We start from the raw sequence: 23,286 nt of genomic DNA on the forward strand, positions 1-23,286 counted from the left end.
GGTTGGCCCAGGATCGGACATTGTTTCGTTCTGCTGTGCATGGGGTCGCTATGAGTCGGTTCCAACTCGATGGCACCTGACAACAACAACAATAACAACAAAAGGAGCACAATAGCTACCTTGAAGTATGGTAACAATAATTGGGGACATATGTAAAGCAGCTAGTATTGGGAACATATAGGTATCACACAGATTTTGTGTTATTCTTGTTGGGTGCAGATTGTGTCACTTGACTCACGATCACCCTGTGCACAACAGAGCAAAACACTGCTTGGTCCTACACAATTGTTATGTTCCAGCCCACTGCTGCTGCCACTGTGCCAATTCATCTTGGTTGTAGTCTTTCTCATTTTGCTGACCCTCCACACTTTACCAAGTATGACGTTCTTTTCCAGGGACTGGTCCCTCTTGATAACATGCCCAAAGGACAGAAGACCAAGTCTTGCCATCATCATTTCCAAGAAGCAATCCAGCCTTACATTTTCCAAAATAGACTTGTTCGTTCTTATGGCAGTCCATGGCACTTCCAATATTTTTGCCAATATAAAAATTCAAATGCACCAATTCTTCTACGGTTTTATTCACTGTCTAGCTTTCACACGCATATGAGGCGAATGAAAGTAACATGGCTTGGGTCTGGCACGCCTTAGTCCTCAAACTGACATCTTTGTTCTTAAAACACAGAGATCCTTTGAGGCAGATTTACCTAATGCAATATGTCATTTGATTGCTTGACTACTCATTCCATTGAGTATACACTGTGGATTCAAGTAAACAAAGTGCTTGACAATTTCAATCTTTTCTCCATTTATCATCATTATGTTATTTACTGGTCCAGTTGTGAGGATTTTTGTGTTCGTTACATTGATGGGCAATCCATACTGAGGGCTGTAGTCTTTGGTCTTCCATCACTCATCAGTATTTCAAGTCCTCACTTTAATCAAGCAAGATTGTATCTTCATATTATAGGTTTTTAATGAGTCTTCCTACAACCCTGATGCCACATTCTTCATATAGTCTAGTTTCTCAGATTATTTGCTCAGCATGCAGACTGAATAAGTATGGTGAGAGGTTACAACCCTAAAGCACATCTTTCCTGATTTAAAATCATTCACTGTCCCCTAGTTATATTTGAACTACTGTGTCTTGGTCTATGTATAGGCTCAATATGAGCAGGATTCTGGAATTCATGTCCTTCACAATATTGCATTGTTTGCTGTGACCTACAATCAAATGCTTTTGCACAGTCAATAAAGCACAAGTAAATATCTTTCTGATATTCTCTGCTTTTGCATAAGTTCCAGCTGGCATCAGTAATGATACGCCTCATACTACATCCTCTTCTGAATTCAGATTGAATTTCTGGACTGCTGGAACCATTTTTAAATTATCTCCAGCAAAATTTTACATGCATGTGATATTAATGACACTGTTCACAGATTTCTGCATTCCACTGGGTCGCCTTTCTTTGAAATGGGCACAAATATGGGTCTCTTCCAATTGGCTGGCCAGGTGTCTGTCTTCCAAATTTCTGGGCATAGACAAGTGAGTGCTTCCAGTGCTGCATCAATTTGTTGAAACATTTCAATTCGTATTCCATCAATTTGTGAAGACTTGATCTGTGCCAATGTCTTCAGTACAGCTTGGATTTAGTCCTTCTATCATCAGTTCTTGATCATACGCTACCTCTTGAAATAGATGAACACTGATCAATTCTTTCTGGTATATTGTTGTTAAGTGCTGTCGAGTCAGTTCTGACTCATAGCAACCCCTGTATAGGGTTTCTGAGGAGTAGCTGGTGGGTTTGAACTGCAGACCTTGTGATTAGCAGTCCAGAGCATATCCTACACAGCACCACACCAACCATCTTTTTGGTATAGTGACTATGTATATTCCTTCTATCTTTTTTTGATGCTTCCTGTGCCATTCAATTTTTTGCTCATGGAATTCTCCAGTATTACAACCTGAGGCTTGAATTTTTTCTTCAGTTTTTTCAGCTTGAGAAATGCTGAGCATGTTCTTCCCTAATGGTTTTCTTATTCCAGATCTTTGCACATTTTATTTTAGTATTTTACTTTTTCTTCTTGAGCTCCCCTTTGAAATTTTCTGTTCATTTTCTTTTACCTTATCATTTTTACCACTGCTTTAGCTTCTCTATGTTCAAGAGCAAGCTTCAGAGTGTCTTCTGATATTCATTTTGGTCGTTTGCTTCTATTCTTTTAATGACCTTTAGTATTAAATACTGATGTTCTTGATGTCATCCATAACTTCTTCTCTGGCCTTCAATCATTAGTGTCTAATGCATCAAATCTGTTCTGGAGACAATCTCTAGATTTAGGTGGTATATACTCAAGGTAGTATTTTGACTCTTGTAGAGTTGTTTTAATTGTCTTCAGCTTCAGCCTGAACTTTCATATAAGCAATTGATGGTCTGCAGCTGTCGGCCCCTGGCCTTGTTTTGGCTGTTACTATTTAGCTTTTCCATGGTATCTTCCCACAGATGTAGTCAATTTAATTTCTATGTATTTCTTCTGGTAAGGTCTATGTGTATAGTCACTTTTTAAATGTTGTTGAAAAGATATTTGCAAGGAATTACTTGCTGGTCTTGCAAAATTCTCTTTTGAGATCTTTAGCATCGTTTCTATCACCAAGGCCTGTTTTTCAACTACTGATCCTTCTTTTTTGTTTCTAGCTTTTCACATTCCTAAATCACCAGTAACCATCAATGCACACTGACTGCATATTTGATCAATTTCAGACAAAGAAGTTGGTAGAATCCTTCAATTTTATCATCACTGGCTTTAGTTAGTGGCTACTGTGCAAATTTGTATAATAGTATTAATTGGTCTTTCTTGTAGATGTATGGTTATTATCCTCTCACAGACAACATTGTATTTCAAGATAGATTTTGACATGCTTTTTGATGATGAATGTGACGCCATTTCCCTTCAATTCATCATTCCCTGCACAGGAAGCTATATATGTTTGTCTAATTCAAAATGTTTAATACCAAATAACAACATCAACAGCCACTGTAGTTTATATTTGATGCAGGGTCACTTTTTAAAATCAAGATTATCCTTATGTAATTTAGAAAGCAGTTTCTTTTTTTTCATAATTGCTCTGATTGTCTGAATTTCTTGTTCTGAAAAAGTACCCAATTAAACTTATAGCACGGTCAGTATAAAAATGTGTGTGTGTGTGTTGAGGGGGAGAAGTTATAAGTTTTTGTGTCATTTTACTGCTAAAGCGGCTACCAACTAATGAATTATGGAATTTAGTCATATAATGTGACTAAAAAATAAACTGAACTCTCAAGAAAACTGGATTTTGGAAGAAAAAGTAAAGCCCTTGATCACAGGTAGCTCATTGTCTAGGCAACCTGGGGTAATCTCCTGAGGACTTTTGCAAATTATCCTATTACATCATTAGCACTGGTCAGTAGCATCAATTTTTAACATCAAAAGTTGTAACATGTACTGTTCTATATTTATTTAAAATTTTAAGTTACTAGTTTCTGCTGAGTGATTTACAATTGTTAGGATCTTTTGTTGTCCTTCCATTTTATGCCAATTTTAATAAAATTATTTTTAAGTTGGCATTTAAAAAAAAATGTTTAATACTAGTCCATTTCAGCTACCCCTTGTCTAGCATATTCATCTTGTGTTCCATTTAGCTTTTTCATGACTTCCAATTTTCCTAGATTGCTACCTTCATACATTCCAGGTTCCAATATTTGATGGATGTTGGCAACTGTTTCTTCCTATTTTGAGTTCTGCCCCATCATCAAATGAAGGTCCTGAAATCTTTGCTCCTTCCACATTATTATGATCACCTTTGCGTTGAAGGAGCAGCTCTTCCCTAGTATACTTTAAGTCTCTTCTAACCTAAGGGGCTCATCTTCTGGCACTATACCAGAAAATGTTCCACTGCTATTCATAAAGTTTTCAGTGGATCACCTTTCAAAAGTGTCTAACCTTCCGAGTCTGCGTTAGTCTGGAAGTGCTGCTGAGACCTACCCACCAGGGTGTTGATGCTAATATAAATACCAGTGGCATAGCTTCCAGCATTACACAAGCCACCACAATGAGACTAAGTGACAAATGAGTCATTATTAGTGTGTATGATGCAGTTCTTATGTGAACCTCTAATCCAGTGTACTGTCATGATCTAGTTTTCTTTTTATTTGGGGTTTGGGAGCAAGGATTTAGGATAAATGTATGGTTAGGTCTAGGGCTAGGCATAGGATTTGTGCTAGGGCTAGGATGAAGACTTAATCTCAGTTTAGGTTTATTTTTACTTATTTAGGACTAAGAGTTGGTTTAGATTTATAGTTGTTGTTGTTAAGTGCCACTGAGTCTGTTACGACTCACAGAAACCCTACATAGGGTTTCTGAGGGTTTAAATCTTTACAAGAGCAAAAAGCTTTATTTTTCTCCTGCATAGGAGTGGTGGGCATGAATTGCCAACCTTGTGGTTTAGAGTGTAGGGTCTATATTTGTTTATTATTTTTATTTCGAAATCTAGTTAATTTCGTCTTCATTCGGAAGTTCTGTATTTACACTATTAACATTCTCTCTTTTAACTTCGTGGAAGTATATGTTGTCACAGAAATCTGGCATCGCTGGTTCCCTATTTTGTAGGTTTGATTTTTTGAATACTTCTATAACTGGGCTTTCTGGCTGATACTATCAAGTATGTTACTCTGAGGCTGTGTCCTGCTGTCTTCAAGCTCAGTAATTTCACCTTCTAACTGATTCAATTCTACTTCTGAATGCTTTTTGTATCGTTTCAATTTTTTTCATTTATTTTGTCAATTTATTCTTTTAGTGTTTACATGAATTCTTTTAAAGTTTTATCTGTGTTTTCCTTGATTGCATCTGCAGTTTTCTTGGTCTCAATGTGTCTAAATACCATTCTTTTAAATTTCGTATCAGGCAGTTCTAATATTTCTGGTATTATATTTGTTGATTCTGCATTTTGGTCACTATTTGAGGCACTCTGTCTTGTTGAATTCTATAAGCTGAAAATATCTGCTGTCTCTGAGACATTGCAGTATCACTGTGTTTGTGTCCAAAGTTCTCTGTTCAGTGTTTGTGTAGTGGGGTTCATACACCTCCAGATCTGAGGGTGGTATACTCAGTGAATAACCACAGGTGGTACCACTGCCTACTGGGCGGACAAGAGCAGGGACTTGCCATGACCTGGCTATGAGGAAGGTGTGGGGAACAAGGGAGACCCATAACCCCTTCACCACCAACCTCCATAGTGCAACCTGTGTCTCCAGACCACTGTATCAAGGGCTACTCACAAAAACTCAAAATGGCCATCAGACACCACGACAGACAACAACCCGCTTGTTTGTCTCTTTGTTGAGCTATTCCTGTTCAGCTTCTTCTTCCAGTTGGCACCCAATCCACTTCTCTGTCCCGTCCTTTGCAGCTTAGAGTTTCAGGATCACCTCTGTGTCTATTTCACTTGCTCTCCTGTGTTCTTGCTGTAGAGAATCTGCTCAGTGAGTCTTACCCTGAAAGTCCTGTCATGTGATCAGGATGGCCTCACTGCCAACTTCCCAAAGTCTGGTCTCTAGTTAATAAACCTCATGCCCAGACGAGTCCCTCTAATATGTCCATTTCCCCAAACGAGCCCTCTGAGTCTGTCTCAACTGTTCCTAGAATCTGGTATGCCCTCTGACTCTCCAATGCTATAAATAATCCCTTCCTCTTTTAAAGCCCAGGTTCTAATCCATGTCACATACAAAGCTCCTATCTCCCTCTTCACCCCAACCAGTCTATAACAGACATCCTGGACTGAACGAGTTCAGCAAACATTTTCTAGACCACTTTATTTAGCATTATCAATCATCCTTGCTATCTATCTACTGCAATGCTCTTAAACCTGATTAAAAGTTCTTAGAGGGTAGGAATAATGCCTTATACATCAATGTCAAGTCAGTATATATTTTCCAAGTGATTAATTCACAGATGCAGAACATTCAAGCGGAGCACAGCATGACGGCTCCATAAGCACTGGATTACAAAACACAAGGTCTGCTGGTTAGGACCGTCAACCATTCCATGGGAGGAGGGAGGAAGATGAGGCTTTTTGCTCCAAGTAGGATTTAAAGCTTCAGAAACCCTACACAGGGTCATTTGCATCAGAACCGACTCCACAGCACTCAACAACAACAACACTATATAATGTCTTACATAAAACTTTTAAGCAAAACTATTACGTGATCTTACATACCTTTTGCAACAGCTGCAGGAACGGAGCTAGGGACAACTGGAGTTGGGGCAGCTACAGGCAGAATGGCAGGTGATTTGGTGGCAGAAAATGACTGAACCACTAAATGTCAAAAAGGGGTAAAACAAATATGAACATTATTTTAATGAGAATCATCTAATCCGAAGTGATGGTCCTTATGTTAGACTTATACGATAAAAACAATTTTAGGACAAAATGATTGGTAAAGCCATTTTTTAATGTAGTGATATGACCAACTGGACTTTCCATTTACTATTAGTGCCAAGGTAACTGAGCTACATCCTCACTGTGGGAATAGCGGCTTGCCATTAAACTAAGAAAATAAAATCCAATTAACTTAAATACTGGTAAGTGCTTAAAATGTACTCCTTGGACCCATGACTCAACTTTATGGGAAGTAGCTACCTTACCCAACACAACATGGATGTTTTGTCCCAGCACAGTCTTGGGCAACCAGAATGGCAGGCCAGCCAACAAAAGACTTACCTTTATTCACTGGCATCAGTATAGTCTGCACACCTCCAGATGTGTTGACACTAAGTGGCTTGAGCTGGCTGGGAATCGTCAGGACAGCCTGCTGGGGATTGGACTGACTGGAGTGAATCTTTAACAATCCTAAAATAAGTTGGAAGATAAGGTCAAGTTGAAGATCAGATGCTTCCTTAAAAGTTCCCTGCCCTCTTTGCCATTCATAGTTTCTCACAGGAAGAGGTTCTCAGGGCATTTAGCCTTTCAATAAAGAGTTGGAAGCATAGGAAGAATGAAACGGCAGATTTGAGAATGAATTGGAAGCATAGGGAGAATGAAACACTGACGCAACAATGATGACTGAATTTAAAGCGTCCCTACACAATAATTATAAAACAATACATGTAGTTTTGGAAAAGTAGATCAGACAGGAGAAAACACCCAAAGTCCTACCACAGAGAAAACTAGTATTCATTAAAATTTTGAGAAAGTTCTTTTCCATGTTTATTTTCTACATCAATGTGTTGTACACATAGCTGTGATGCATACAAGCTGGATATAAATGTTATGCTTTTAGAAAACTGCCACTCTTCCTACTTAAAACCGTTCGTTGACTCCTGATTACCTAAATATTTCCAAATTAGTTTCAAACATGCAGGGTCCATTTTAACTGGCTCCACCCTTATCATCTCACATCATCTCAAAATATTAATACTTCAGTGTGTCTACTATTCATAATTTGTAATTTCCTACCTCTGTGCAGTCCTAAAACTTTAAACAGCAAATTTTCTCCGTTTATCATTTTAGAAAGGGTTATCCTCTCCTACTTTTTTTTAAAAGGCCATTTCCATTTCAAAACGTCTATAAAAAACACCACACAAAACTCTTTAGACATACAGAGAGCTAATAAAAAACCAAAAAGGGCCTTCATTGTGAGAGCACACAACCTGAGAGTAGACAGGACACAAGTAACACAAACATACACTGTAACATAGCAACAACTTAAAAACTTCATCAGAGCGGCTGGGGACTCTGGACTCAGAGAGGGAGAGGGGTTGTGTGCTGATGGCTGGGGAGCAGGCTTGCAGGGTGTACCCTTTGGCTGTTTGAATGGTTATATATTCCTGAGTGCTTTGGTGTACATCCCCCTCAAACAACAACAGAGGGAATGGAAGCAAACGCTGTTAAATGATGATGCATGGAAGGGATTGTAATCATGGCAATGAAATGAAATACACTAGGATGAATGTAAAGCTGATGCTCTCCCATGTAAACTATCACTCAATTCACAATAAAAACTTAAAAAACAAAACAAAAAACTGCATCAAAGGCGACAGCTACTTTAGGATATTGGAAAACAGTTGATCTGAGCTTATGGAATCATCCTTAAAACTTTCTAAAAGAAAGTCTTAAACAAAAAGAAACTCTGGAACAGATGAGTAATAAATCAGTCAAGTAGTAAGCACGTATTGAGATGACTTCAGAGTATAACCATGACCTAGTGTTGTCATATTTAAAAATTCCTATTTATATCAAAGTGTTATTATGCTGATTGGTTGAGAAACAAAAAAAAGTGCTAAGAGGCTTATAACTAAAAATAGTCATCCTTGTTTCATGCCCCTGCTCTCATTTAAAAGCACTGGTGGTACAGAGGTTTGAACCCACCAGCCACTCTGCGGGAGAAAGATGCGGCGGTCTGCTTCTGGGAATGGGACAGCCTCGGAACTGCTCTGGGGCACTGTTGCTCTTTCTTACGGGGTTGCTACGAGTTGAAATAGACTTGATGGCAGTGGTTATTCTCTAGTTCCACAGTAGCATGTACTTCAGGCTTTTTTTTTTTTTTTCCAATATTTACCTTCACATTTTAAAAATGTATGTATATTGCATGCCTTGATTCATCAAAAATTTAAAAAACATCTTGTGAATTGGGTGAAAGTTACAGAGAAGATCATTAGTTTTATATTCAATACATCATACACTGTTTCATCTTGATGACTTGAGATCCCCTCTAATAGACAACAGTCATCTCATTTCCTCCCAGTGTTTCCTATTCCCATTCTATCTACCTTCTTATCCCTCCTCAATTTTGTTCTTAGGCAAATGCTGCCCTTCTGATCTTTACTGTCTGAACATTCCATGGTGAGCATACCTTAATAGTGCTGTTGTCCCCTGTATATCTTTCTACTGCTCTGCTAAAAACTGGACCATGAGGGTGAGTACCATTCTACACCTGAAGGGTGGTCGAGGGCCAGAGTCTTGAGTTCCTACAGTTTCTTTCACTTTGACCAGTATTTTTTTTTTTTATGTTTTATTGTGAATTATATGATAGTTTACATGAGAGAACTTTAGTTTTACATTCATTCTATCGTATATTGTTTCATTGCCATGGTTCCAATCCCCTTCATGCATCATCAACCGACCAAAGGAGGGTATACCCTACAAACCCACCCCCTACACTCCCTCCCCCCACCCTCCAGTCTTCAGCACACAGTCCCTCTCCCTCTCTGGATCCAAAGTCCCCAGCTGCTTCATCCCTCCACGTCATTGTCTCTGCCTCGCTGCTTCTCTGGGTAGGGTCCCTCTCTCGGCTCTTCTCCATTGATGGTCCCAGAGACCTCCGCTCCTAGACTAGAGAGTTAATCACTCCCTTCCTTGCTATAAAACGTCTACCTTTACGTTTCCAACCCTCACAATCAAGCCTGATAACAATTATTCACTATTGTATCACAAGTGACCCATCTGTGTTTCATTTCATCAGCTCCGCCTAGACAGATTGGATACTACTCACTGGAGATTCTGCCTTCCTCCATGCCCCCTGGCTCTAGGTCTCCTCTTGAAAGCTTGTAAGCCAGTCACTTCTTGCCTTTATAGTCCCCCCGCCCCCATTTTGGGTATCCAATGTCCAGGTTGCCCATCCCTGTCTACTCTGTGTGTGGAGGGGGTGGGAATGATTCTTGCTGTAAGGATTTGTTCCCGCTTTTGAGTTATTGCTTCCATAGGTGTAGGTCAAGTTCATCAAATTGTATCAGATTACTCTTTTTTTCCTCTTCTTTCTTCTCCTGGTTGAGCTCTGATTATCCAGTCATCGAAGTCAGAGCAAGTGGGTACCATCTGCAAGTGTGGGTGTTCTTGTGCATATGCCCTCTCTTCCTTTCGGCTTCACTCTCCACTCTAGTCCTCTGTGGCCACGCCACTGACTCTGGGCCCAAGAGTCCCCGGGGCTTTGACCAGTATTTTAAAAATAATTTTGAATTTAGTTCCACATTTTCTCACACTCTGTGTGGGACATTCTAATATAATCCCTTTGGTAGTGGTAGCCAGCATCAGCTAGTTCTTTCGGTTGATTAATTTTTGATATTACTTTGTAATTTTCTATTAGGGTAGATACGTATTCTAAGGAACTTACTTTCCTGTATTTTAGTATTGTTCTCTATTAATCCAAGAATGTATATACCATGATGTTCCAAATACACTTTATCTTCTGGAGTTAATAAGTTCCTCTGTTTATCTGCTTAGATTTCTTTCAACATCTAAGTCATTCCACCTCCTCCAAGAACTTGGTAGGCCGCCCCTTACAATAATTCTCCATACGGTCAAGTGATTTACATTTTAGAGGCGCTCCCTGACCTGCTCCAATCTGGACTGGTGCTTTCAACCTGCTGCATTAGCTGTCATCTTGGGAATTTTCTTCACTGAATTCTGGGAATTTCCTTTACCTTTCCTTCTATGCTGGATTTCTGTTTTCTTCCTCTGAGTTTACTTCTTTTAATTACATATTGTAATGTCTTCAGTGAGGGGATATAAAAAATACAGCTGAGCATGCAAGAATGTGCCAAGCTTTGAAATTCCTCCCCTTGACTATAATGATGAAATCAGGCAAGCACAACTCCAGGAATTGACATCTTTTCGACGGAAGCCCCACTTGTGTACTAGAGGTGCACCAAAACCAGCAGCAACCTGGGGATGGAAAGGAGTCTTGGCCCAGCCAGTTCCCCAAGGGACACCAAGCCCAGGGGAGTCCTCTCCTTCCAAGGGCCAGTGAGCCAAGGATGAGGGTTGCTTACACCGAGAGCAAGGAGTTCCCCTGACTGGATATAGACCCCTCCCGCCCCCCACTTCACAGGAGACCTACAGGGAATATAACTATGATGATGGGTACACTGCTTCTTATGACAGGCAGTTAGGATTCCTACAATGACTGCTACCACATCTCAGTTCAGAGTGCTGTAGATTACTATATGGACATGAACTCGGCAAGGAGATTTAAGATTCCTCTAGGCAAGAGGAGTAGACGAACTGAACTCAAGATACAAGGCTCCCTCACTGTGGACAATAAAGGGTACCTACAGAGACTAGCCACATGGCAGAGACTGATTGTACTGTCTGATGTTATGAAATACCCAATCTCCACCAGTCCTGTATACCATTCAAAGTAATTTTGAAAAAAGATTTATTTTCAATAAATCACAATGTACATAAAAATATGATGGATGGAACTTTGCTGAGACATCAACTGGGCAGAAAAAAATAGACATGAAAATTTTGTCATTTCTAGTCTGTACATGAAAAATACATCATCATCAGAAAAAAAAAACACTTTAGTATTAAGCGTAAAAAAAGGGGGGTTTATTAAATGTTAATCCCTTCTCTTAACATTAAGCCTCACCTTCCATTTTAAAGATTTCCTACAATTTAGTTATTTTATCTGTCAGCCATAGATTTTGTTTTGCTGTTTCTGTCTCTGGACAACATGCATAAAAAGGTAACCAATGACAAGCGCAAATAGAGTGGCATTCTTTTGTAACTCAAGCCTTGAACTGGTCTGTAGTGCTAAGCAATGTCTCCTTTTTAATTGATACTAAACAAACTTTTGAAAGAAAATACAGCTGAAACCTTGTCTTGTCAAGAATGTTTCTACCCTTACACTCAGTTGATCTAACTAAAGAATTTTAGACAGAAAGTAAGTTTCCTCTAGAATTTTGAAAGCAGTAATATCTAGCTGTCAGCACTGCCACCAAGAAGTTTAATGACAACTTGCCTTTCCTATTTTTTTTTCTCTTTGGTAACTTTTAAGACCTCTTTATCCCTGGTATTCTGCTTCATGAACAAATGAACAAAGTGTTCTTATATGTATTGTACTGGAAACTGCTTTTTGATCCTCAAAGTTTATGATGTTCTTCAATCCTGGGGCAAATTCTTACTTTATTTCTTATAATATTTCCTTCCCACTATTTTCTGTTTTCTTCCTGGAACTCCTTTTAGCCAACTGTTGGTCTTTCTTGATATATCACTGAATTTTCTAGTGTCTACTTCTTTGTCCATTCTCTGCTTCTATATTATTGCCCTCAAGTTTATTCTCAATGCTACATGCAGTCTGATCCTTTTAAAATGTAAAGCAGATGTCATTCCTTAGTTTAAAATCCTTCAATGGCTTCCTTCCCCTGGAGTCAAAGTCAGTTTACAATTATCTACAAAAACCCTAACATGATTTGGTCCCCATCCCACTGACCTCATCTCTAAGTACCTTTCACTTGCTCTCTCTGTCTGCTCCAATCACACTGGTCACCTTGTCAAAATAGTTTATAACACAAACAATCTTATTAAAAGTTAAGGGTCACCAGGGATGGAGGCAGAGACGATGAGGTGGGGAGATGGAGCGGCTGGAGACTTTGGACCTGGAGAGAGAGAGGGGTGGTGTGCGGACAACAGGGGGACAGGCTTGCAGAGTATACCCTTTGGTTGGTCGATGATGCATGGAGGGGATTGTAACCATGGCAAGGAAACGATATACGACAGGATCAATGTGAAACTGATGTCCTCCCATGTAAACTATCACATAATTCACAATAAAGCATTAAAAAAAAAAAAAAAAAGTTAAGGGTCAGAAGGAAATAGTTTAATCCTTTTATGAAGATATTATGTAGAAAGTTACAACAGCAAGAATTTAGAAAACTATAATTTACAATAGGGACATATCATTACTATTAAAAACTTGGTAAGAAAAGAAAAACAATGTTCATTTCTTTTTAAGGAAAACATTCTTCCCATTTCTACAATTTCTACTTCAGTAAGAAACAAATGGCCTTGAATAAAACATTCACTTTGTAGAGATCAAGATTCCTTACATTAAAACTTGGGTCAATTTTAATTGGGAGATAAAAATCATAGGAAAAATATATCTGCCTTATCTTCTAGTCTCAATTAAATGGCCAAAAAGCAGACAGAAAACAGGGGCTTGATTTGGAGCCATACATCAAACTACAGTGATAATGTGACCGCAACAATACCTACAATCTGTTATTCAAAGATAAAAGGGATGTGTGTATGTACACATGAACATATATGTATGTACACACAAATTAAATGACAATTCAGTTATTTTCTGTAGACCAGTGCCAGTGGGTATACGATTTGTTATCAATATGCAAGATAGCACAGAAATGGAGAGTGTTATGAAAATTTTATAATAGTATGACATTACTATGACATTTTAATTATATTCTACAGAAATATGTCTGCTTTGGACTACAGAAAAACAAAAACAAAACAGATTCTTCAAAGATCAGACCCATACATCTGGGACAGCAGGATGTAACAATGTAATCAAAGTATTGCTATTTTTGTGGCAAGACACATAAATATTCACTTTAGTATAAATAATATGCCAGTAAGGTCAAGTTTTCAAGTTTTGAATTTAGAATTGCAGATCAGGAACTACAGACCAACAGTAACAATGACTATAATGACAATAGCAGCAAATATTTATACACAATGCCTCGTATGTGCCAGGAGACCTGGTGACACTGTGACATCAACACTGGACTGCTAACTGAAATGTTGGGGGCTCACACACAACAGTTGTTCCTTGGAAACCCCTACACAGGGCTGCTATGAGTTGGAAGTGACTCGATGGCACTTAATAACAACAACTGGTTAAGAAAAGCAAATAGATGCATAATGTTTTATAATGAGTTTTACTTAAAATGATTGTTAAAAATAACCAAAGAAAGAAACTATCACTAAAAAAATGAGAAATTAGTACTTTTAAGGAGAGCAGAGGCTCTGTCTAGCTCGCCACAAAATTACATTATGAATAAAGCTGAAACACTCAATTGGTTCCAGGTGGTTAAGGATTTATTGTTATCATTTTATACCTCTAACTGCTGGTGTTTGGTAAAGTGAAGGTCAGCACAAAAGACGAAAACCCCCAATGAGATGGACTGGTACAATGGCAGCAACAATGGGCTCAAGCGTAACCACAGTTGTAAGGCTGGCTCAGGACCAGGCAGTGTTTCATTCTGTGGTGCACAGGTTCATTATGAGTCGGAGCAGACTCAATGTCACCTAACAACAACAACCACTGTTAAGTTGCCATTACGTTGGTTCTGACTAAGGACAACCCTACATGTATAGAGTAAGTGGTCTATTTAAAAATTTTAAATCACTTAAAATGTTTATTCAATCTATAAACCCTTTTTACACTCTAAGACCTTTCCAAATATTCTAGCCTGAAGAGAATGAGAGAGACACTGTTCTGATACAGCTTACCTGACACGGTGGCTTTTCCGGAAATGGGGGTTGGTGTGGGCACCAGGGAAGTAGCACTGACGACACTGGGGGCAGTAGCTTTGCAAGTTCCCATCGCTGCCTGGCTCACACACATTTGTTGCTGCCCAGAAGTTTTCATTACAGAACTTATAGTAGATGATGAACTGAGGGTTGTCCCTTCAGACTGCATATCCACAGGGACAGAAGTAATAGAAATTAGAAGTAATGTAACTTTCTTATAACTATAACTATCACGTAGCACGCACTTAATAAATATAAGTCCTGGTGTGGCACCATAGGATAAGCACTGGACCACGAAGTCAGTTTGAACTGCAGGGTACTGGTTCAAATCCATTAGTCACTCCTTGGAAACCTCATACAGGCTCACTATGAGCTGTAACTGACTCAATGGCAATCAACATTAGTTATTGTTGTTGCTTAGTGCCATCAACTTGGTTCCAACTCATAAGTGCCACTGAGTCTGTGACCTTGTATAGGGTTTCCGAGGAGAAACTGGTGGGTTTGAACTGCCGATCTAGTGGTTCAAACTGACTTTGCAGAATGTTCTGACTCATAGCCACTCTGTATAGGGTTCCTGAGGCTTTAAATTTTCATGGAAGCAGACAGCCTCATCTTTATCCCATAGAGCAGCTGGCAGCTCAAACCACGGACCTTGTGGTTCACAGTCCAGTGCTTATTGTCTGGAGCCAACACACTCCCCAAACGACTGAGTGGGACCGTGCAAATAGGGTGTGGTGGTGGTGGTGTAAGTACCATCGAATCAGTTTTGACTCACAGCAACCCTGTACAGGGCTTCTGAGGAGTGGCTAGTGGGTTTGAACTACAGGACTTTAATGTAAGAACTAGTTAGCTTTGCCATCTAGGTTTATAGAAATCATCTCAAAAGCAGGAACAACCTACACTTATGGATGCAGTAACTCAAAAGAGGAAACAAATTCTTACAGCAAAAATCATTCCCGCCCTCTCCACACAGAGTAGACAGAGATGGGCAACTTGGACATTGGATACCCAAAATGGGAGGTGGAGGGACTATAAAGGCAAGAAGTGACTGGCTTACAAGCTTTCAAGAGGGGACCTAGAGCCAGGGGGCATGGAGGAAGGCAGAATCTCCAGTGAGTAGTATCCAATCTGTCTAAGTGGAGCTGATGAAATGAAACGCAGATGGGTCACTTGTGAGACAATAGTGAATAACTGTTATCAGGTCTGATTGTGAGGGTTGGAAACGTAAAGGTAGACATTTTATAGCAAGGAAGGGAGTGATTAACTCTCCAGTCTAGGAGCGGAGGTCTCTAGGACCATCAACGGAGAAGAGCCGAGAGCAGGACCCTACCCAGAGAAGCAGTGAGGCCCGAGATAGAGGCAGAGACGATGACGAGGAGTGATGAAGCGGCTGGGGGCTTTGGATCCAGAGAGAGAGAGGGACTGTGTGCTGAAGACTTGGGTGGGGGGGGGAGTGTTGGGAGTGGGTTTGTAGGGTATATCCTTTGGTTGATTGATGATGCATGGAGGGGTTTGGAACCATGGCAATGAAACGATATACGATAGAATGAATGTAAAACTAAAGTTCTCTCATGTAAACTATCATATAATTCACAATAAGACATAAAAAAAAAAAAAAGTATATGTAAACTGTCACCGAGGGAAAGATGGGCTTGAAAAAGTTGTAGATGCAATAAAACATGGATATTTTACTGATTCAGCAATGTGGGAAGTTCATTTGGAAACAGTGCTAAGATGGAGAGGAATGGAAGAGGAAAGCAGTTGGGAAGAGGCAGTATCACAATTAGTTTACAGGTGAAATGTCTAGATTTTAAATATCAGACTTTTACAACTAGCCCATTTGTTTTTAGTATCATCAGCTGATTATATCGTACCACACCCATTTATCAGAGATAAAAAGGGTTTTTAATTCAATATCCTAAAGGAAACGCTAATAAATATCTGATTGCTAAAAAAGAAAAAAAAAAGCAGGAACAGACAATCCAAGACCACCAAGAAACAAAAGCCTCAAGCAGAGAGCCAAATTTTGACCTGGAAAAGCGGCAGCAGCAGAGACAGCAGTAGACGTAGTAGCATGGAGAAACAGAGCAGGCGCATACTTCTATGGACAGAGTAAAGCAGAGTGCCTACAGGCAGGAGACTGGTTTGCAGAATGTGCCTTTTGGGCATTTACAGACACAGCTAAAGAAGCTTTGTAACACTTGTCTGAGCATGGCAGAGGCCAAGGAGCCACATTGATGAGAGACCAAAAACTAGAGTAAGGCATGCGTGTAGTATAGCAAAGAAGAGGCACTCCTGACTGAAGAGCTACTGTAGCCGGAGTTGATTCTGATCCTGAATTGTACCCTGTACACTTCCTTAATAAACAAAATGTGGTGGTGGTGGTGGTGGTGGTAGTGGTGTGCCGTGGACTCAGTTCCGACTCACAGTGATCCTGTATAGGGTTTCTGAGGCTGTAAATTTTGATGGGAGCAGAAAGCCTCATTTTTTTTCCTCATGGAGTGGCTGGTATATTTGAACTGCTGACTTATGGTTAGCAGCCCAATAACCCATTACACTATATGACTTTTATTTGGTCATCACAATGGATTATAGAACCCAGCAGATAAAGTAAACTGTCACTGACAGGGAATGGCTGTTGTCATAGGGCGGCAAAGAAGGTTGTAGGGTGAGGCAGGTCTGACCTTCGTTTCACAGGAATCTGTGGTGGGTTGATTATGAATTTTCATTCTTCATCCTCCTTCAAGAGGAGTCCAGCTGTGGCGCTGTGGGTTAATGTGCCAGACTGCAAAGCCGTTTGAACTATAGGTCGGCAGTTCAAGTTTACCAGTTGCTCCTCAGAAATCCTCTATAGGGTCGCTAAGGGTACGAACCGACTCGATGGCACTTAACAACAACAACCCCCTTTGTGAAGCCACAGGAAATTATATATAGTCTCCCTGCCATTTCTCCAAGCAGGCACGGTGTTAAAATGCTAGAGCTCAGAGATAAAATCTCTCATATATAAGAAGCCAGTCACCAAGCAGTGTGACTAATGCTTTAGCACACAAACGTATAAGGCATCATTACAACTGGGATAAAAAATTACCGCTTTTGCTTAGGGCTGGGAAGCGGAGGGAAACTGGAAAGCAGGTAAAAAGACAACAACACGTTAGAAGAATCTTCATTTTTCAATACAGAGGAAAGGGAGATGAAAAGTGTTCTTTGCAGAGGATAGAAGGTAGGAAGTCAGAAAGGCATGAAAGAATACACTATATTCAAGGAATTATAGAGTGACTAGACAATAGGTATACTGATAAGAAGCAGGTGTAGGAAATGAACTTCGGAAGTTAGCGAAGGCCAGATTATTAAACTATACCAAGACAATTCAAAAGGGGAAATAATAGTGTCTTCAACAAATGTGCTGGGCCAACTGGATTATCTACAACAAAAGAATGAAGTTAACCTCTTACCTTACAGCATATACAAAAGTCAACTCAAAATGGATCAAAGACCTAAAACTATGAAGCTCTTAGATGAAAACTTAAATTTCTGTGACCTTGGGTTAGATAATGGTTTCTTATATGACACTCAGTTAAAACAAACAAACAAACAAAAAAATCCCATCAACATATAAATTGTACTTCATCAAAATGAAAAATATTTGTGGTTCAAAAGATACTGTATCAAGAAAGTGAAAAGACCAATCAAATAATTTTCTTTTTGTAAATTGTATCTGACTTATATCATTATAAATAGACTATAAGACTCCTACAACTCAATAAAAAGGAATAAATTAATTAAAAAATAGGAAAAAGATCTGAACAGAAATTTCTTCATAGATAAGCACATGAAAATATGTTCAGCATTATTAGTCACCAGGGAAATGAAAACCACAAGATGCCACTTCACACCCACTATGATGACTATAAGGAGCTCTGGTAGTGTAGTGGCTACAAATCGGGCTGTGAACTTTAAGGTCAGAAGTTCGAAACTACCAGCTGTTCCATGGGAGAAAGATGAGGCTGCTCCCATAAAGATTTACAGACTTGGAAACCCTGTACAGGGTCGCTATGAGTCAGACCAACTCCATGGCACATCATGACCATGATGACATGACTGTATTTCAAAAACACACTAAAAACAAGCACTAGTAGGGATGTGGAGAAACTGGTACCCTATTAAATTGCATGCGTAGAGAGAAAATGGTACAGCTGTCTGGAAAACAGCTAGGCAGTTCTCATAAAATAATCATACGTATGTTCACATAAAAGGAGCTCTGGTAGCGTAGTGGTTACGAATTGGGCTGTGAACCGCAAGGTCAGCAGTTCGAAACTACCAGCTGCTCCGTGGAAGAAAGATGAGGATTTCTGCTCCCGTAAAGGTTCATAGCCTTGGAAACCCTGTTCTGGGTCACTATGGGTCGGAACCGCCGCAACAACAATGTTCACACAAAGGTTTGCTCATAAATGTTCACAGAAGCATTATTCATAATAGGCAAAAAGTGAAAACAATTTAAATGTCCATTAATTCATGAACGGATAAACATAATGCAGTATTAACCATACAACGGAAATATTCAACTATGGAAAAACAAATACTGACACATGTTACAAACTGTTTGAACCTAGAAAATATGACAAGTGAAAGAAACAGACACAAGAGGTCACATACTGCAGGACTTCATATAGAACAAGCAAATCCATATAGAAACATGATCCCACTTAGGTTTGGGAGGAGGAAGAAATAGGGAATGACTACCAGTGAAGACAGGGTTTCTTTTGGGGGTGATGAAAATGTTTTGTAATTAGATAGTAATGATGACTGAACAACGTTTTGTAAATAGTAAAAAACTACTGAATTGTATACTTTAAAATGGTGAATTTTATGGTATGTTAATTAGATCTAAAAAAAAACCGTAAGCAATTAAGAACCAACAGTGTGCCTGCTGGGTACCTTATTTATGTCTGCACTTCTTTTATGATTCCCTAGGATTTTCTACAGTCATGCTAAATCTCACCTGTTGTGCAGGACCATTTGCTGAGAGGGCCACAGCTGTGGAAGTGGCAGTTGTGATAACCCCTCCTGCCACTCTCAGCATTGTGGTTCCAGGCTTTGAGAGTTGTGAGGTGGCAGACACAGTCTTCAATGAGCTATCAGACATCTTCATTAGAGATGCTTGTCCCCCAGGGGCTGCCTGCAGACACAAAATGAATTGAGGTAATAATGTTGCCCTGGTTAAAAAGCACAATTTATTCCGTACCTGTATTTGAGACACGCTCTAAAAATTACAGCAACTCCAAGAAAATCTTGATAATCAAAAAATGAAAGAGAAAAATAGCAACAACTTTAAGCATGCTCCTTTCCAGTAAGCTCTACACTAATTTCAATAGTCTCTATGTTGTTGCTGAGTCAAGTTGGTTCTGACTTTACAGTGATTGACTCACAGCTCAGCATTTCTGAACCTGAGAGAATTTAAGAAAAAATCCAAACCTCAACTTGCAATATTAAAGGATTGTATGGTAAAATACTGATGCAAAAACCTTAAAAAAAAAAAAAAAAAAGATAGAATGCAGAATCACTTTACCAAAAAGAAATGGATGATACTCAACCATTTCAACAAATAGCATATGATCAAGAGACAATGGTACTGAAGGGAAGAAGTCAAGGGTGAAATGAAGGTAATGGCAGAGAACAAGGCTCCTAGAATTGATGGACTACAAATTGAAATCTTGCAACAGCACTGGAGGCGCTCACTCATTTATACCAAAGAATTTAGAAGACAGCAACATGGCCAACTGATTGGAGGAGACATATATGTGTCCGTGCCAAAGAGAGGTGACCCAATGAAATGTGGAAATCATCTAACAATGCAACATACAAGTATAATTTTGTTAAAGACAATTCAAAAATGGCTGCAACAGTACACTGACATGGAACTGCCTGTGGTTCAAGCTGGATTCAGACGAGAACACAGAATGACAGATATCATTACTGAACTCAGATGGATCTTGGCTGAAAGCAGAGAATACCCAGAAAGATGTTTATTTGTGCTTATTGACAATGAAAATTCTTTCGATTGTATAGATCACAACAAGCTATGGAGGACAACACTGTGGAGAATAAAATACAGAACACTTCATTATGCTCATGATAGACTAAGAGGCAGTCCTTCCAACAGAACAAAGGATACTAACCGGCTTAAATTCAGAAAAGGTTGTATTTTTTACCATACCTATTTGCTATCCACCACTCGACTGTCAGTTTGTCATACAGTGATGGCTTGTGAGTTTCTGTGATTCTGGAAGCTATGCCACAGGCATTTTAAATACCAGCAGGGTCACCCATGGTGTACAGGTATCAGATTAGCTTCCAGTCAAACATAGACTAGGAAGAAGTGACGAACTACTTCCGAATATTTAGTCACTAAAAACCTTACGATGTTGGGGATGGCAATCCAAGAAGTGGGGACGAGGCAGAAGAACAAGATAGATAGGGGAACACTGAGACAGGTTTGCATGGCCTAGTGGGACAGAGGGAAACAGTGATGCATACTCAACCTTGGAACAACAGGGCTCTGGGATACTGGGATCTAGGTATAGCTTGAAGAGGGGAAATCATACTAAAATCCTTGACTGCCTTATGAATATTAGTTTCCCTTGCCTACTATTGTAAAATAGACACTTGAGTGCGATAGAAAGGAATGTTGGGAAACATGAATAGAGAAAATGTGTAAGCCCGCCTTCAGCCTATAACTGATTGGAATACCTAAAAGAGGTTCTACAACTTGCCCAGTGAAATAAGCCTCATGCAAAGCCTTTATAGAGTATAGGACCTTAGGTGGAATTCTGAGTTCCATCTAGAACCTTATGAGGTGAGACATCCCCACTAGAAAGGACAAGCAGACTGGAACAGCTACAGTGACAGAAGATACATCTTCATGATGAATCTGACCTATACTCAGAGCGGTAGTTACTCTAAATACCAACAGAGAGGGAAAGAGTCTTCACATCAAGTATCAATGCTATCCCCTCTGAGCACAGGATAGATACGGATGGGCAACTTAGACATTGGCTACCTAAAATGAGGGGGCAATAAAGGCACGAAGTGACTGGCTTACAAGGTTTCAAGAGGGAGTATAGTTTAAGAGTATGGGGGGAAAGACAGAGTCCACACTGAATAGCTCTCATCTTGTCTAGATGGGTCTGGTGAAGAGAGATGGGGATAAGATCTGTAAGATTCAATAGTGAATAATTGTTATCATGACTAATCAAGACTGTCACAATTGTAAAGGTAGAAGTTTTGTAACAAAAAATGGGGAGTGGTTAATCTTACAGTCCAGAAACAGAGGACCCTAGGACCATTATGAGAGGAACACACAAGCAGAATGCAGGACCTTATCCAGAGAAACAGCAGTGCCAGATAGAGGCAAAGGTGGGGGCATGGAGAGGAGGAGCGGCTGAGGACTCTAGATTCATGGACTAAGAAGAGAAGGATTAAGAGCTGGTGGCCAGGAGCAGACTTGCAGAATGTGCCCTTTGGAGATGTAAATTATTATATATGCTTGAGTGGTTTTTTTTGTTTGTTTTTTAAAAAGCTAAAGTGGATAAAGAGAAATACTGTTAACTGATGGTACATGGAGGGGATTATCATCATTAAAGGTATATGATTTGTTGAATGTAAAACTGATGATATGCCCTGTAAACTTATACTCAATCCACAATAAAAACCTTAAATTAAAAACAAAACAAAACCTTATGAACAGCAGAGAAACACTGTCAGATACAGAGTTGGAAAATGAGCCCCTCAAGTAGGAAGGCACGCAAAATGCGACTGGGGAAGAGCTGCCTCTTCAAAGAAGAGTTGACCGAGATGACGAGAATGGAGTAAAGCCTGTGGGAGAAAAGCCTGTGGGACCTTCATTTGCTGATGGGAAACATATCAAAATGAAGAGAAACAGCTGTAAACATCCATTAATAATCAGAATATAGAATGTACAAAGTATGAGTCTAGAAAAATTGGAAATTGTCAAAATTAAAACGGAATGTATAAACATAGCTATCTTAAGCCTTGTTATTGTTCTTAAGTGCCCTCAAGTTAATTCCGACCCATAGTGAACCTGTATAGGGTTTCCAAGGAGCAGCTGGTGAGCTTGAAGCACTGACCTTGCAGTTCAAACAACTTTGCAGTCTGACACACTAGCCCACAACGCCACACTAGGACTCCATCATAGGCATTAGTGAGCTGAAATGAACTGGTTACTGGTCATTCTGAATCTGACAACCACATGGTTTACTATACTGGGAATAAAAAATTGAAGAAAAATGGTGTTGCATTCATTGTCAAAAAGAACATATCCAAATCAGTCATGAAGTACAATACTGTTTGTGATAGGATAATATCCATGCGCCTAAAGGGAAGAACAGTTAATACCACTATTATTCAAATTTACACAGCAACCACTAAAGCTAGTGAGGATGAAATAGAAGAATTCTACTAACTTCCTCAATCTGAAGTTGATCAAACATGCAATCAAGATGTTCTGACCATTACTAGTGATTGGAATGCAAGGTTGGGAACAAAGAGGAAGGATCAGTAGTTGGAAAATATAGACTTGGTGACAGAAATGATACTGGTTATTGCATGACAGCATTCTGAAAAATCAATGATTTGTTCATTTCAAATACCTTCTTCAGAAAGCATAACAATTATGCACAGGGACTTCACCAGATGGATTACAGAAATCAAATTGACTAAATCTACGGAAAGAGACGATGGAAAAGCTCTGTATCATCAGCCAAAACAAGGTCAGGGACAGATTTTGGAACAGACCATCAAATGCTCATATATAAATTCAAACTGAAGCTGAAGAAAATGAAAACAAGTTCATGAGAGCAAAAATATGACCTTGAAAATATCCCACCTGAATTTAGAGATCACTTCAAGATCAGATTTGATATATTAAACATTAAAAAACAAAGACCAGAAGATTTGTGGGATGAC

General features: G+C 39.4%; 1 protein-coding gene across 1 annotated transcript in view; it reads right to left on the reverse strand.

The window, feature by feature from the left end:
- Positions 1 to 23,286, reverse strand: part of YEATS2 (YEATS domain containing 2) — a 124,447-nt gene that overhangs the window by 24,674 nt on the left and 76,487 nt on the right. Inside the window, exons 19-22 of the mRNA XM_006869809.1 lie at positions 19,304 to 19,480; positions 14,284 to 14,467; positions 6,754 to 6,882; positions 6,250 to 6,348 (exon numbers count right to left, since the gene is read on the reverse strand). Coding sequence (XP_006869871.1) covers positions 6,250 to 6,348; positions 6,754 to 6,882; positions 14,284 to 14,467; positions 19,304 to 19,480 — 589 coding nt within the window. The remainder of the gene's footprint in view (positions 1 to 6,249; positions 6,349 to 6,753; positions 6,883 to 14,283; positions 14,468 to 19,303; positions 19,481 to 23,286) is intronic.

Source organism: Chrysochloris asiatica, unplaced genomic scaffold, assembly GCF_000296735.1.
Source record: "Chrysochloris asiatica unplaced genomic scaffold, ChrAsi1.0 scaffold00135, whole genome shotgun sequence".
Classification (NCBI taxonomy): Eukaryota; Metazoa; Chordata; class Mammalia; order Afrosoricida; family Chrysochloridae; genus Chrysochloris; species Chrysochloris asiatica.